Here is a 15,693-nt window from a genome sequence, read left to right as displayed (position 1 = left end):
ATTGTAGGAAGAAAGTCCCTGGCGGCGTAGTTATGTCACTGCCTGCACTCTGGAATTTCTGGATCGGGAGCTGTAAACCAAGACATGAAGGTTGTAATGACCTGTAAAATAGTTCAGCTCTTATAGAAAACATTCTAGTAAGGTTCATAGAAAGAATTAATTGAACCATGGTTCCTGAAGGGTACAGCTGCTGAAAGCAATTTCTGTGCTGTTTTTCCAAAAACTAGTTACAGTTCTGCTGTCATTCAAAAGTTAGAATAAATTGTTTGCTTGTGTTCGAATACATTTGGGCACATGAGCTTAAAGATATATTCCTTTTACTGTGGAAAATAAGTTGTCAAATCCTTTAGTCATTCAAGTTTGTAAGTAAAGATGATTATAAAAATACATAACTTCTATTTTGCTGCCACTTCCATCCACCAGAAACTGTACTACATTTTTTAAAAAGTCACAATCCCTGCAGAGTGCTAGAATAAATGGCCTGGAAATAATTACGGCATGAAACAGCGGCCTACTAATGTGTACATTTTGAAATAAGTTAATTCTAATCAGCATGCATGGCATGTCCACTGACCAGATTGATACACGCAAGCAATGTACCTTTTAATTATTACACTCATTTATTTTTATGCACTCCCCGGCAATAAACACTATGGGGATGAAATTGGTTTTCAGTGATAATGCAAAACAGGTGACAACAAATCAGCAGCCTGTTTTACACCATGCCCGATTTTCTTTTTTTATAGATTTGCGCCATCTTTGAAGACCAATTTCAACGCCTATATCTTAATCCGCTCATCTATCATACCCAGCATCTTGAGATACATGAATACTTTAATACCGTATAGAAACATATAAAATTCTGAGGACTGGACAGGTTAGATGCAGCAAGAATGTTCCCAATGTGGGGAAGTCCAGAACTAGGGGACATAGTCTAAGGATAAGGGGGTAGGCCATTTAGGACTGAGATGAGGAGAAACTTCTTCACTCAGAGAGTTGTTAACCTGTGGAATTCCCTGTCGCAGAGAGTTGTTAATGCCAGTTCATTGGATATATTCAAGAGAGAGTTAGATATGGCCCTTACGGCTAAAGGGATCAAGGGGTATGGAGAGAAAGCAGGAAAGGGTACTGAGATGAACGATCAGCCATGAACTCATTGAATGGTGGTGCAGGCTCGAAGGGCCGAATGGCCTATTCCTGCACCTATTTTCTATGTTTCTATGTTTTTATCTGTAAGAAACTCCGGGAGATATCTGTACACTGCCTGGTGTCACTCAGTCTCCCTCCCTCAGAGTGATATCTGTACACTGACTGGTGTCTCTCAGTCGCACTTAGGATGATATCTCTACACTGAACACCACACATGCAAAGTGTATTCAAAGTCTAAATTGAATACTGCTCCATCACTTCTCTCCCCACAGTGACTGATAGGATACTAGACCGATGAAATTTCCTGATCTATTCTAGTGCCCCCTATATAATCAGAGGAACAAAGCAGTCTTGCTACATGTATTTCCCCTTAACTATAAATATACTGCCACTAGTGATCCAATATACTGCTGCCCACCTGCATGTAACCTGTTGAGATTGTAATAGTGGAGCTAATGGAATTAGAAAAACAACAACTTGCATTTATATAGCACCTTTAACACAGTAAAACATCCTAAGGTTCTTCACAGGAGCATTATCAAACAAAATTTGATGCTGAGATTATTAGAGCAGATGACCTCAAGCTTGGTTAAAGAGGTATGTTTTAAGGAGCATCTTAAAAGGAGGAAAGAGAGGTGGAGAGATTTAGGGAGGGTATTGCAGAGCTTAGGGCCTCGGCAGCTGAAGGCACGGCCACCAGTAATGGAGCAAATAAAATTGGGGACGTGCAAGCAGCCAGAATTGGAGGAGCGCAGATATCTTGTAGGGTTATAGAGCGGGACGAGGTTACAGAGATAGGGAGGGGCTCCATCTGTGTGTGGACAGGAGGAGGGGGGGGGGGGGGGAAGAGAAGAGAAATGACAGAATTTTTACATTGTCTTGAACTATACCTGGCAGTACAAGGGATTGCAATAGAGAAGAAAACCCATAAATACATGATTATCTGAGCTGTTTTCATTTCTTATGAAAAACATTAAAAGGCAACTAAAATATCTCCCCCATAAACATTATTTACCTGACATAACATGAAAATGGCAAGTTAAGAAAAAAGGGTTTAATAACGACATTATTTTGTGAGAAGAAAAATCTTGTATTCAGTTGTGTTATGGGGTGGAGGTATTGTGAAATCCTTTGGCATTTCTGGCGAGCTGATGGTGGTGGGGGAGGGGGGGGGGGCGGGGGAAGCAATTAAACCAATGCCTTAGGATGCTCTCATACATGGCCTGGCCCCTAGCTCAACAGTCATAGCAGAAACCTTGGAAAAGGTTATGTGGTTGTGATCTTGTCCATGTGGTTAAGAGAAAATGACTATTTGCTCATAGTTAAAGGAAGAGGAGTTTTAGATCCTATTTAAAGAAATAAAAATCTATTTTAGAATCCTCTGGAAAATGGTGGGAAACAATAGATCTGTAATAAGTAGCTCCACAGTACTGTATTGATGCAATGGGCTAGGATTACATAATGTCATTGCCATTATATTAAAACTGAATTACCTGCAGCATTTCCCAGCCTGACCTGAAGAGCTGATAGTGGAATCAGCCATCTGAATTTAAACTGATCAATATCACCGTGGATGTAAGCAGAGCGTGGAACTGTTCCCTAAGAAAGAGAACAGGTTTCATGAGTCAAACATTCAAACACAATTAGAAAATATTTTCACACACATTCAGGGGTAAGATCAATGGCAAAAAAGTAGTACTGGACGTGCATTGATGGGAGTGCAAACATGTCACTTACGGTTTTCTTTTTAAGTTTGTGGATCTCCTTATAGACCAGTATGACAGCTCGCTTAAAAACTGGAGAATGAAAGATACACATGTGTCAGTCACAACACTATGGCTGCTGATTTAAAGAAATAAAGGTTACTGGGAGTAAGAGAGAAGTGACACATCTACAACTAGACTGAATGTCATTCACTTCAAGTATTGTAATGCACAAAAGAAAAATCAGGAAGTTAGCTGTAAATAGATTATGGCTACAAAACCTGCAGTTTTCTTTGCTAAAACCAAAAAAACTACTGACTAAAAGCAAAACCTTGAAAGCAGCATTTTTGAATAGAGGTTAATACAAGTTTTTCCAGATCACTAAAAAAATGTAAATATACAACCGGTGCACATGTGCGTGCGTTTTTTTTAAAAAAGACGTAAATGAAAGTTGGTTCTAAACAGCAGCAAAAGTTCTCTCTTACCCTTCTCCCTTAAACCTCCAGTGCACATTAAAAAAAAATTTTATCAGAAGAAATCCTCAGATCGCTCCCTGCAGATTCAGTGGATAAATGTAGTATGGCACTCAGGCATCAAGACGAACAAGATTCAAGGTCCAATCTCTGGTCTGTAGCAAATTTCATAATCCTGACTGGAACAGCAGTGGGGAGGGGGAGGGGCGGGTGAGCAGGTGTAGAGAGAAGGTGCTGCTACAAGTGATCTGATCTTTCCAGACTAAGGAGGGGAAGTCAATTCAGGTTTGCACACTGATCATCATCCAGTGATTCTTTCTGTAAATGTGCATGTTAGGTGTGAACAGGACCAGCCTTGGCTATGATAACTTTCTATAGTTAAATAGCCCATTAATATCCCCCCATCCAAGCTTATACATGAAGGATGGCCACTTGTGGTACCAAACAGCTGCTGATAGCATAACTTTTACTGCCTTTAGGATGAGAGATGCAAGGGGCTGAAGAAGCAATCTTCAGTTAAACGACTGCACTGATGATAGGGAGAGAGCTGAAAAACACCCACCATAGACTCAGTCCCCTGCTAGAATGAGCATCTGCATTTTTCTCATCCATGAATAACAATCTGGAGATGCTGTTTGCTCCTTAGTCTAGTAAAGCTGATTAAAATCAAAGAAGCCATCCACCAAGTTTGCTGACGATACAAAGATGGGAGGAAAAGCAATGTGTGAAGAGGACACGAAAAATCTGCAAAAGGACATAGACAGGCTAAGTGAGTGAGCAAAAATTTGGCAGATGGAGTATAATGTTGGAAAGTGTGAGGTCATGCACTTTGGCAGAAAAAAAATCAAAGAGCAAGTTATTATTTAAATGGAGAAAGATTGCAAAGTGCTGCAGTACAGTGGGACCTGGGGGTACTTGTGCATGAAACACAAAAGAATAGTATGCAGGTACAGCAAGTGATCAGGAAGGCCAATGGAATCTTGGCCTTTATTGCAAAGGGGATGGAGTATAAAAGCAGAGAAGTCTTGCTACAGCTATATAAGGTTTTGGTGAGGCCACACCTGGAATACTGCGTGCAGTTTTGGTTTCCATATTTACGAAAGGATATACTTGCTTTGGAGGCAGTTCAGAGAAGGTTCACAAGGTTGATTCCGGAGATGAGGGAGTTGACTTGAGGAAAGGTTGAGTAGGTTGGGCCTCTACTCATTGGAATTCAGAAGAATGAGAGGTGATCGTATAGAAACGTATAATATTATGAGGGGGCTTGACAGGGTGGATGCAGAGAGGATGTTTCCACTGATGGGGAAGACTAGAACTAGAGGGCATGATGTTAGAATAAGGGGCCGCCCATTTAAAATTGAGATGGTGAATAATTTCTTCTCAGAGGGTTGTGGAATTCGCTGCCTCAGAGCTGTGGAAGCTGGGACATTGAATAAATTTAAGACAGAAATAGACAGTTTCTTAAATGATAAGGGAATAAGGGGTTATGGAGAGTAGGCAGGGAAGTGGACCTGAGTCCATGATCGGATCAGCCATGATCGGATTAAATGGCAGAGCAGGCTCGAGGGGCAGTATGACCTGCTCCTGCTCCTAGTCCTAGTGTTCTTATATATGGCACTTACCAAAGATGGTGAGTTCAGGATCTTTTCTCATTCGACTCAGAGATGGGAAAGGGTTTAACCAAGTAACTGAAGAGTACAGTAAAAGTTCTCCCATTGAAAGCTCTGTGACCTAAAATACAATTGAGGAATTGAAGTTACAGAACTAAAAAAAAACCCTCTGGAGATACCGATAATAAACAACAGCAAAAAATAAATCAGTGAAAATCAGATTAAGATAGAAGGTGCACGCAATTCGCAAAATGCACCCTTTTATAATTGAGAGGTGAAAAAGCATACACCAAACTAAATCTGATATAACAGTTCTTGTGAAATGATTGATCACCTGCCAGCTTTAGTGTCAGTAGTGTAAAAATAAGCAAATTCAGCCTATCACAATAAATATGCTCGCCATGGGAAAAGGGGAACATGTGGCTGCATTTCTCTCGAGCTCTTGCCCCTAGACTGCAAATAACTAAGGGATTGAGAGCACCATTATTTTTAAGCAATTATTAAATCATGAATATGCTGGTCAAATAGGTAGACTAGAAGTGGCTGAATCACAATATTAGATACAGGTATTGCCCATTTTTCCATCTGTAACTTGTGCGAGATTTTCTTAGAACAAAATGCATGCACAGGATACAACGCTTACAAAGCCTTGGAATTCAACTAGCACTCACAAAGTACTCAATTTTACTCAGTTTAGGATACCTTAAACTCTTCAAAAATAAAGGTTTCTTCTAACTACAATCAGTAGTTGGACAGAAAACGGTAACATTCCCAGATTATTAATGAATGAATTCAGAAGTCAGATGTTAGTGTCTCTGTAGGCTCGGTTTGTAAGTCACTGCCCAAAATAAGCTCTGCAGACTAGGAGGATCCCAGGTTTGATCTCCAGTCCATGCTGAGTTTTCTGGTCTCAGCCAGCCCAGTGATCCTCTCGGGTAGGAAAATGAAAACAAAAATCAGTCAAGATTCTCAATTCTAATTGCTAAACCACACTAGGAAAGTGCATGGTTGAGGACAAAAATCAGATGACTGCGATGCCTTCCTAGCATGCAGGCACTCGTGGTCTATGCTCAATTGCAAAGAATGACTATTATGGCGGTGCAGCAGAAGGACGCCTGTTTGAAGCATGAGCCAGCGCCTTCAGGAGAAGGCAAAAAGAGGGAGGAAAAAGTAGCCGATGCCAAGAGTTTTACCTCTTTCTTAGTTCCAGGCTGCTCTGCAACCAGCTGATCAAAGACTGTCCCATAATCCTCATAGATTTTCTGCATCTCGTTGATGTGACTAGCCACTTTCTCCATTGCTTTTAGTGCCTCTGTGGTTGAAAAATTGAACATTCAGCAGCAAGTTACAGTTACCAATTATTATCCGTAAAACGTTCAAGCAAAATAATTTCAGTGCTTATCACCACATTTTTTTCTACAGATGGTACCTGGGTTTGAATATTTGGCACATCTTGCACTGATCAAGGTGAAGGATGTTAAGTGTTGGGAAATGGTATATATTCCTATTTCAATCACCAGGGGTGAACAAGTACTGCCAGTTCGTAAAGCTCCCTCTGCTCTGCCCCAACAATATTATTCAGCTGCAGCTTCAGAAAAACACCACCCATTGCACCAGTGTGACATTTTCCACTTGTAAAATCAATCATTCTGTGGCATCTGAGTGAGATTGCCAAGTTAATGTCAATTAAATACTGAATTTGAGCCATTTTGTGCTATGAGTTCAGATTACCGAAAATCATTTCATGCAAGCCACTTAAGGACTTTACAAATCAGCCTTAATTGCCAATTAAAAACTATCTCTTGGGAGTGTCTTTCAGTTTGTATTTTTAGCAGCAAAAATCAGAATGGGGACAAGTGGTATGGAGCCCAAAAATGGTAAATTTGGAGAAAAGTAAAAATCAGTTTTTATTTTGAACATCACTAAACCTCAAGATGAGCAAGACATTAACTAAGGTGGCACTCACAAGCCCTAGACTGTAGTCATAGAATGGTTGCAGCACAGGAGGCTGCCATTCGGCCCGTTGAGCTCGTGCCAGCTCTCTGCAAGACCACTTCTGCAAGTCCCACTCCCCTGCCCTTTCCCCGTAGCCCAGCAATTTTTAAAAATTTAGGTACTTATCCAATTCCCTTTTGAAAGCCACGATTGAATCTGCCTCCACCACCCTTTCAGACAGTGCATTCCAGATCCTAACCACCTGCTGCCTAAAAAATTTATTTCTCATGTCACCTTTGGTTCTTCTGCTAATCACCTTAAATCTATGTCCTCTGGTTCTCGACCATTCCGCCAATGTGAACAGTTTCTCTCTATCTACTCTGTCTAGATCTCTAGCAAATCTCCTCTCAACCATCTCTGTTCTAAGGAGAACAATCCCAGCTTCTCCAGTTCCGTAACTGAAGTCTCTCATCCATGGAACCATTCTTGTAAATCTTTTCTGCACCCTCTCTAAGGCCTTCACATCCTTCCTAAAGTGCGGTGCCCAGAATTGGACACAATACTCCAGTTGAGGCCGGATCAGTGTTTTAGAAAGGTTCATCATAACTTCCTTGCTATTGTACTCAATGCCTTTATTAATGAAGCCCAGGATCTCATATGCTTTTTTAACTGCTTTCTCAACCTGCCCTGCCACCTTCAACAGTTTGTGCAGATATTCCCCACTCCCAGGACTCTGTTCCTGCACTCCATTTAGAATTTCAGCCTTTAGTTTATATTGCCTTTTCTCATTCTCCATGTCTGCCCATCCACCAGCCTGTCTATGTCCTCTTGAAGTCCACTATACTTCCAAGTTTTGTGTCATCTGCAAACTTTGAAATTGTGCCCTGTACACCCAAATCCAGGTCACTGATATACACCAAGAAAAGCAGTAGTCCTAGTACCGACTCCTGGGGAACACCATTGTATACCGTCCTCCAATCCGAAAAATAACTGTTCACCACTACTCTGTCTGCTGTCACTTAGCCAATTTTGTATCCATGCTGCCACAGTCCCTTTTATTCCGTGGGCTTCAACTTTGCTGGCAAGCATTTTATGTGACACTTTATCAAACACCTTTTGGATGTCCATATACACCACATCAACCACGTTGCTCTCATCAACCCTCTTACCTCATCAAAAATCTCGATCAAGTTAGTTAAACACGATTTGTAATCCATACTTGCCCAAGTGACTGTTAATTTTGTTCCGGATTATCATTTCTATAAGCTACCCCACTACCAAGGTTAAAGTGAATGGCCTGTAGTTTGCTGGGTTTATCCTTACACCCTTTTTTGAATGAGTGTAACATTTGCAATTCTCCTCTGCCACCACCCCCATAACTAAGGGGGATTGGAAGATTATGGCCAGTACCTCTGCAATTTCCACCTTTACTTCCCTTAGCATCCTAGGATGCATTCCATCTGGTCCTGGTGACTTTACTTCCAGCCTTTCTATTACTTCCTCTATCAATTTTTATCCCATCATCTTCATCATTGGCAGTCCTTCAAAATCGAGGAAGACTGACTTCCACTCTAAAAAGAGTTCTCAGGTGACTCAACAGTCCAATACAGGAATTATGGTCTCTGTCACAGGTGGGACAGAGTGGTTGAAGCCTATGTTGATGATGATGATGATGATGATGGGATCAAAATTGATAGAGAGGAAGTACTAGAAAGGCTGGAAGTAGATAAGTCACCAGGACCAGATGGGATGCATCCTAGGATGCCAAGGGAAGTAAAAGGTGGAAATTGCAGAGGTACTGGCCATAATCTTCCAATCCCCCTTACTTATGGGAGTCTGATTTGCCACACGCTCCTTCCACTGTCTGCGTTTGGTTTCTGCATGCTCTTGGCAACAAGATTTAAGATGCTCAGTGACCTCCCGGATGCTCTTCCGCCACTTTGGGCAGTCTTGGGCCAGGGATTCCCATGGGGATGTTGCACTTTATCAAGGAGGCTTTGAGAGTGTCCTTGAAACGTTTCCTCTGCCCACCTGGGGCTCGCTTGCTGTGTAGGAGTTCCAAGTAGAACGCTTGTTTTGGGAGTCTCATGTCAGGCATGCGGACAATGTGGCCCGCCCAACGGAGCTAGTCGAGTGTGGTCAGTGCTTCGATGCTGGGGATGTTGGCCTGATCGAGAACACGGACGTTGGTGCGTCTTCCTCCCAGTTGATTTGCAGGATCTTGCGGAGGCAGCGCTGGTGGTACGTTTCCAGCGCATTATCCCATCCAGTATCTCAATTACCTCCTCTTTCACTCGGACTTTGGCAGCATCTTCTTCCTTGGTAAAGAGAGATGGAAAGTACCTTGGCCATGCGTAGCTCTCCATTTTAGTCCCTAATCAGCCCACCTCTCCCTCTTACTAACCGTTTACTATTCATATGCCTATAGAAGTCTTTTGGATTCTCTTTTATGTTAGCTGCCAGTCTATTCTCATATTCTCTCTTTGCTTCTCATTTATTTTTTCACTTCCCCATTGAACTTTCTATATTCAGCCTGGTTCTTACTTGTATTCTCAACCTGACATCTGTCATACACCTCCCTTTCTTTGCTTCATCTTACTTTATGTTTTTTGTCATCCAGGGAGATCTGATTTTGGTTGCCCTACTATTCCCCCTCATGGGAATGAACCATTTCCTCAGCAGCCCATTGTTCGATTACGGTTTTGCCTACCAATCTTTGATTCCAATTTACCCGGGCAAGATCCATTCTCAACCCACTGAAATTGGCCTTCCTCCAATTAAGTATTTTTACTCTAGATTTCTCTCGGACATTTTCTATAGCTAATCTAAACCTGATAAGAACATAAGAATTGGGAGCATGATTAGGCCATTCTACCCCTCGAGCCTGCTCTGCCATTGAAGAAGATCTCTTCTTCCTCAACTCCATTTTCCTGCACATATTCCTTGATTCCCTTAATATCTCAGCCTCCACAGCCCTCTGGGGTAGAGAATTCCAAAGATTCACTACCCTCTGAGTGAAGAAGTTTTTCCTCACCTCAGTCCTAAATGACTGACCCCTTTTTCTGAGACTGTGACTCCTGGTTCTCGACTCCTCAGCCGCAGGAAACATGCTCATGCATCTAGCATGTCAAGCCCTGTAATAATTTTGTATGTTTCAATGAGGTCACCTCTCATTCTTCTAAACCCTAGAGAATATAGGCCTAGTCTACTCAATCTCTCCTCATAGGACAGTCCCCCACCCCCCATCCCAGGAATCGGTCTGCTAACCTTTGTTGCACTCCCCCAATGGCAAGTCTATCCTTCCTTAGGCAAGGAGACCAAAACTGTACACAATATTCCAGGTGCGGTCTCACCAGGGCCCTATATAATTGCAGTAAGACGTCTTTACTCTTATACTCAAATCCTCTTGTAATAAAGGCCAACATACCATTTGCTTTCTTAATTGCTTGCTGTACCTGCATGGTAACTATTAGTGTACAAAGAGACCCAAGTCCCTCTGAACTCCAACATTTCCCAATCTCTCACCATTTAAAAAATACTCTGCTTTTTCTAATTTTCATATCAAAGTGGATAACTTCACATTTCTCCACATTATATTCCATGTGCCATTGTCTTGCCCCACTCACTTAGCCTGTCTATATTCCCTTGAAGTCTCTTTGCATCCTCCTCACAACTTACATTCCCATGTAGCTTTAGATCATCAGCAAACTTGGACATTTTACATTTGGTCCCCTCATCCAAATCATTGATATAGATTGTGAATAGCTGGGGCCCAAGCACCGATCCTTGCAGCACCCCACTAGTTACAGTCTGCCAACCTAAAAATGACCCATTTATTCCTACTCTGTTTTCTGTCCGTTAACCAATCCTCAATCCATGTTAGTATATTACCCCAATCCCATGAGTCCTAATTTTTTGTTCAAAAACCTCTTGTGTGGCACCTTATCGAATGCCTTCTGAAAATCCATCCAGTGGTCCCCCCTTATCTACTCTGTTAATTACAACCTCAAAAAACTGATTTGTCAAACATGATTTCCTTTTCATAAATCCATGTTGACTCTGCCCAATCCTATTATTCTTTTCTACGTGCCCTGTTACCACATTCTTAATAGATTCTAGCATTTTCCCTACGACTGATGTCAGCCTAACTGGTCTGTAGTTCCCTATTTTCTCTCTCCCTCCTTTCTTAAATAGCAGGGTTACATTTGCTACCTTCCAATCTGCGGAAACCGTTCGAGAATCTATGGAATTTTGGAAGGTGACAACCAATCCATCCATTAACTCTATAGCCACCTCTTTCAAAATCCTAAGATGAAGGTCATCAAGTCTAGGTGATTTATCAGCTTTCAGTCCCATTAATTTCTCCAGGACTATTTTTTTTACTAATACTAATTTCTTTCAGTTCCTCATTCTCACTAGACCCTTGGTACTCCATTATTTCCTAAAGGTTTTTTGTATCTTCTTCCGTGAAGACAGACGCAAAGTACTTGTTTAATTTCTCTGCCATTTTCTTATTCCCCATTATAATTTCTCCTGTCTCGGTCTGTAGGGGACCCACATTTACTTTTGCTAATCTTTTCCTTTTTATATACCTATAGAAGCTTTTACAGTCTGTTTTTATGTCTCTCACTAGTTTACTCTCATATTCTATTTTCCCTTTCTTTATCAATTTCTTGGTCCTCCTTTGCTGAATTCTAAAATTTTCCCAATCCTTAGGCTTACTGCTCTTTTGGATAACATTATGGGCTCAATTTTCCCCAATGCTGTTTTTTGGCATACTGCCAGAGTTACGCTCGTTTTTCTTGGCCCCAACTACTCCACAAAAAATGGCAAGTTTCACCATTCTATTTTTTGAAATTGGCGCTATGCAGCCTGTCCTGTAGCCTTGGGGGTGCAGTCTAATGTCTGCACCGAAAAAACAATGCCCCCCCTTCTGCGCATGCACAAAAAAAAAAGACGTTTTTGACGTAATTCCTATGGGCAGGTATGCCCAGTACAGCTCCCGGTCTGCAATCAGCCATTTTTAAACAGCCAGTTGTGTGTGAGAACTTTAATTGTCATTGGAAAAATCGGACATTCGATTTGCTTTCTGACGTCACGAATCCGGAAACACCCGAGCCCAGGTTTGGGTATTTCCGGATTTCGGAACGTCAGAAAGAGAGGGGTGGGAGGTACCTGCCGAGGAGCTGTTCGGGCCCCGCCGAGGAGGTGTTCATGTCGGGCAGGGCTCCGTCGAGTAGGATGTCATCTGAGGATGCCGTCGGGCGGGCGGGCCCCGCCGCGGATGTTGTCGGGCGGGCGGGCCCCGCTGAGGAGGTTGTCGGCGGGCCGGCCCTGCCGAGGAGGTTGTCGGGTGGGCTGGCAAGGAGGCCCTGAGGTAACAGCAGCGGCGGTGAGTCGAGCAGAGCGAAGCGTGCGGCAGCGAGGCGAGGCCCGAGGTCGAGCAAGTTTGTCGCGTCTGGATTCCGGAACATTTTATGGATTCTGGACGACTCTTACCACCGATCATTCCGGAACTCCGGATTCTCGAAGCTGCACCTGCATTGCCTCCATGATTAAATTGTACCTTTGCAAGAAGCTCAAAACGGCAGGCAGGACAAGGTTCTTTGTTGTCTCTCCCGACGAGTTTTAGTATGGACCACATCCAGGTTTGAACAAGCGCAGTGATCGGGAACATCACCCCGGGCTTCATTTGATCCGTTCACCTTCCACAGCCCCCTGGGTTTCACTTGATGTGTAGTGCAGGCTTCTGATGCCTTCCATAGCCCCCCACCCCCAGCGGGCTTCTTATGAAGCCAAGCCCTGAGCCCCTATGTCCGGGCGAGGGACCGATTCTGCTGGCCAATGCTCTGACCCTCGAGCCCTCTTCGGAGACGTTCGGTGCTGGCGTGTCAGTTTTAAAAAAATGAAAACTTGAAAAAATTCCATTAAACTTCCATTTCCTCTGTTTCACGTTAAAAAAAAATTAAGCTTTATTATACATTTTTGTGTGCTCTTGATTCCCTCCAAAATTTCGGCGAAAAACAATGGTGTCTTTCTGTGCTGATTTTTTAATGTGTGCTGGTTTTTGTCAAGTCCCCCAAAAGGTTTTTCGGGAGTGGTCACATATGCCGACCTAAGAGAAATTTTAATTGGCTAAACTTACATAAGAGAAAAACTGGCGCAGACTATGACAAAAAAAACGAACCTAAAATTATTGTAACTAACTGAATTACGCTGGCGCACAAAGATTGGGGAAACTTGGATTTTAAAAAAAACCTAGACCTAAAAAAAGCGGTGGTGCCAAAAAAAAAAAACGACGCAAATCACTGGGGAAAATTGAGTCCTTTAACTTCCCTTGTTAGCCATGGTTGGACCACTTTTCCTGTGGGGAGTTTGTGCCTTAAAGTATGTTTGTTGTAAATTATGTATTAATTCTTTAAATGCTAGCCATTGCTTATTTACGATCATACCTTTTAATGTAGTTTCTCAATCTACCTTAGCCAACTCTCCCTCATACCTACACAGTTTCCATTGTTTAGATTTAAGAACCTAGTTTCGTATTTAATTTAATCCCTTTCAAACTTAATGTAAAATTCTATCATATTATGGTCACTCTTCCCTAAGGGCTCCTTTACTACAAGGTTGTTAATTAACCTTTACTCATTGCACAATACTAGATCTAAAATAGCCTGTTCTCTAGTTGGTTCCTCAATATACTGATCTAGAAAACCATCTTGTATACAATCCATGAATTAGTCCGCCACACTATTACGGCAAATTTGGTTTGCCCGGTCTATAAGTAGATTAAATTCCCCCATGATTATTGTATTACCTTTGTTGCATACACCTCTAATTTCCTGATTGATACTGTGCCCTACATTACCACTACTGTTTGGGGGCCTATAAACAACTCCCACCAATGTTTTCTGCCCCTTGCCATTTCTTAGCTCCACCCAAACTGATTCTACTTTTCTGAGCTAAGATCCTTTCTCTCTACTGTCTTTATCCCATCCTTTATCAGGGCTACCCCTCCTCCTTTTCCATTTTGCCAATGTTTTCCTAACTGTATTGTGATCACTGTTCTCCTACTGACACTTGCTCCTCTTGACTCACCTCATTCTCCAGAACCAGATCCAGCAATGCCTCCTTCCTCATTGGGCCAGAAGTGTACTGATCACACACTTCAGAAATTCTTCCCCCTCTCTGCCCTTCACATTATTACTATCCCAGTCTGTATTAGGATAGTTGAAGTCCCTCATTATCACTACTCTCTAGTTAAACATAGAGTAAACATAGAAAATAGGTACAGGAGTAGGCCATTCGCCCCTTCGAGCCTGCACCGCCATTCAATGAGTTCATGGCTGAACATGCAACTTCAGTACCCCATTCCTGCTTTCTCGCTATACCCCTTGGTCCCCCTAGTAGTAAGGACTACATCTAACTCCTTTTTGAATATATTTATTGAAATAGAAATTGAATACATTTAGTGAAGTAGGCCACCTGGCCCCTTGAGCTAGCTCCACCATTTAATAAGATCATGGCTGATCTGATCAAGGACTCAGCTCCACTTTCCTCCCCACTCCCCATAACCCCTTGAACCCTTATTACTCAAAAATCTGTCTATCTCCACCTTAAATATATTCAATGACTCAGTATTCACAGCTCTCTGGGACAGAGAATTCCATAGATTTCCAACCCTCTGAGAAGAAAATTCTCCTCCTCTCAGTTTTCAATGGATGGCCCCTTATTCTGAAACCATGGACTAGATTTTATACTTTTGTGCAAAAGGCCCAAAAATGGGCAGTATTTCCGGCGTGGGTGATAAAAATAGGTTTTCAGATCGCCGGAAGAACAAGATTTAGTTCTTGCACCTTTCTGCAATTTCCCTGCAAATTTGCTCCTTTATATCCTTCCCACTACTTGGTGGCTTATAGAATACACCTAGTAGTGTAATAGCATCTCTATTGTTTCTTAACTCTAACCAAATAGATTCTGTCCTCAACACATCCAGGGCATCCTCTCTCTCCAGCACTAATATTTGCCTTACTGCTGCCCCACCTCCTATCTTTCCTTCCCCATCTTATATCCAGAAATATTTAGTACCCAATCTAGCCCTTTTTTGAGCCAGGTCTCTGTTATCACCACAACATCATATTCCCATGTGGCTATTTGTGCCTGCAGCTCACCAACCTTATTTACTACACTTTGTGTGTTTGCACACATGCACCGTAAACTTATCTTAGACCTTCTTGTATTTTTTCTTTGTCTAATACCACACTATTTCTTACTTTAATGCTATCTGTCTCAGTGTTTATAAACATTTTCTTAAAATGTTCTTCCTGTTTTTAAGGTATTTGACCCTCTTTATGGCTCCTGCCATCCTATACATCTCATGCTCTGATCTACTTTTGCCATCAGCCACAATCAGCTGATGGGGACCTCAAGGACACATTCTGCTTCTGCTCTCAGCTGCTCTATTGCAGCAGAAGCAGTAAATGAGAAGCTGTTTAAACCGGCTTTAAGTGATATGACCAGCAATATCAACAAGTGAACTTGGCTTAGCTGGCTTACCTCCAAAATCCGACACAAAGTTGTGTGTACATCACGCGAATGACATGTACACGATGCATGCATGCCTGTCAGGGTCCACAAGGAGGAGAAGAATTTTGGGGTGCAATTTGCGTTTGACGAAAGTAGCGAACGGGTGAGTGAATAGGCAGCCCGTTTTACACCACACCTGCTTTCCTTTTCCTTTAACTTAATAGAAAAGGAAACCAGGAACTGTGCAAAACAGGCTGCCGATTCGCTATCGCCCGATTCACTATCAGCCGATTCGCTGAA

At 42.3% G+C, this 15,693-nt stretch overlaps 1 protein-coding gene across 2 annotated transcripts in view; it reads right to left on the bottom strand.

The window, feature by feature from the left end:
• Positions 1-15,693, bottom strand: part of LOC139273164 (rho guanine nucleotide exchange factor TIAM2-like) — a 418,212-nt gene that overhangs the window by 6,329 nt on the left and 396,190 nt on the right. For both annotated transcript variants that reach the window (XM_070889673.1, XM_070889672.1), the window contains 4 exons: positions 6,129-6,247; positions 4,948-5,056; positions 2,887-2,945; positions 2,643-2,748 (listed from right to left, as the gene is read on the bottom strand). In XM_070889673.1, the coding sequence (XP_070745774.1) occupies positions 2,643-2,748; positions 2,887-2,945; positions 4,948-5,056; positions 6,129-6,247 (393 nt within the window). The remainder of the gene's footprint in view (positions 1-2,642; positions 2,749-2,886; positions 2,946-4,947; positions 5,057-6,128; positions 6,248-15,693) is intronic.

This window comes from Pristiophorus japonicus, chromosome 9 (genome assembly GCF_044704955.1).
Source record: "Pristiophorus japonicus isolate sPriJap1 chromosome 9, sPriJap1.hap1, whole genome shotgun sequence".
Classification (NCBI taxonomy): Eukaryota; Metazoa; Chordata; class Chondrichthyes; family Pristiophoridae; genus Pristiophorus; species Pristiophorus japonicus.
The sequence above is the reverse complement of the archived record's forward strand: the minus strand, read 5'-3'. Positions and strand labels throughout refer to the sequence as shown.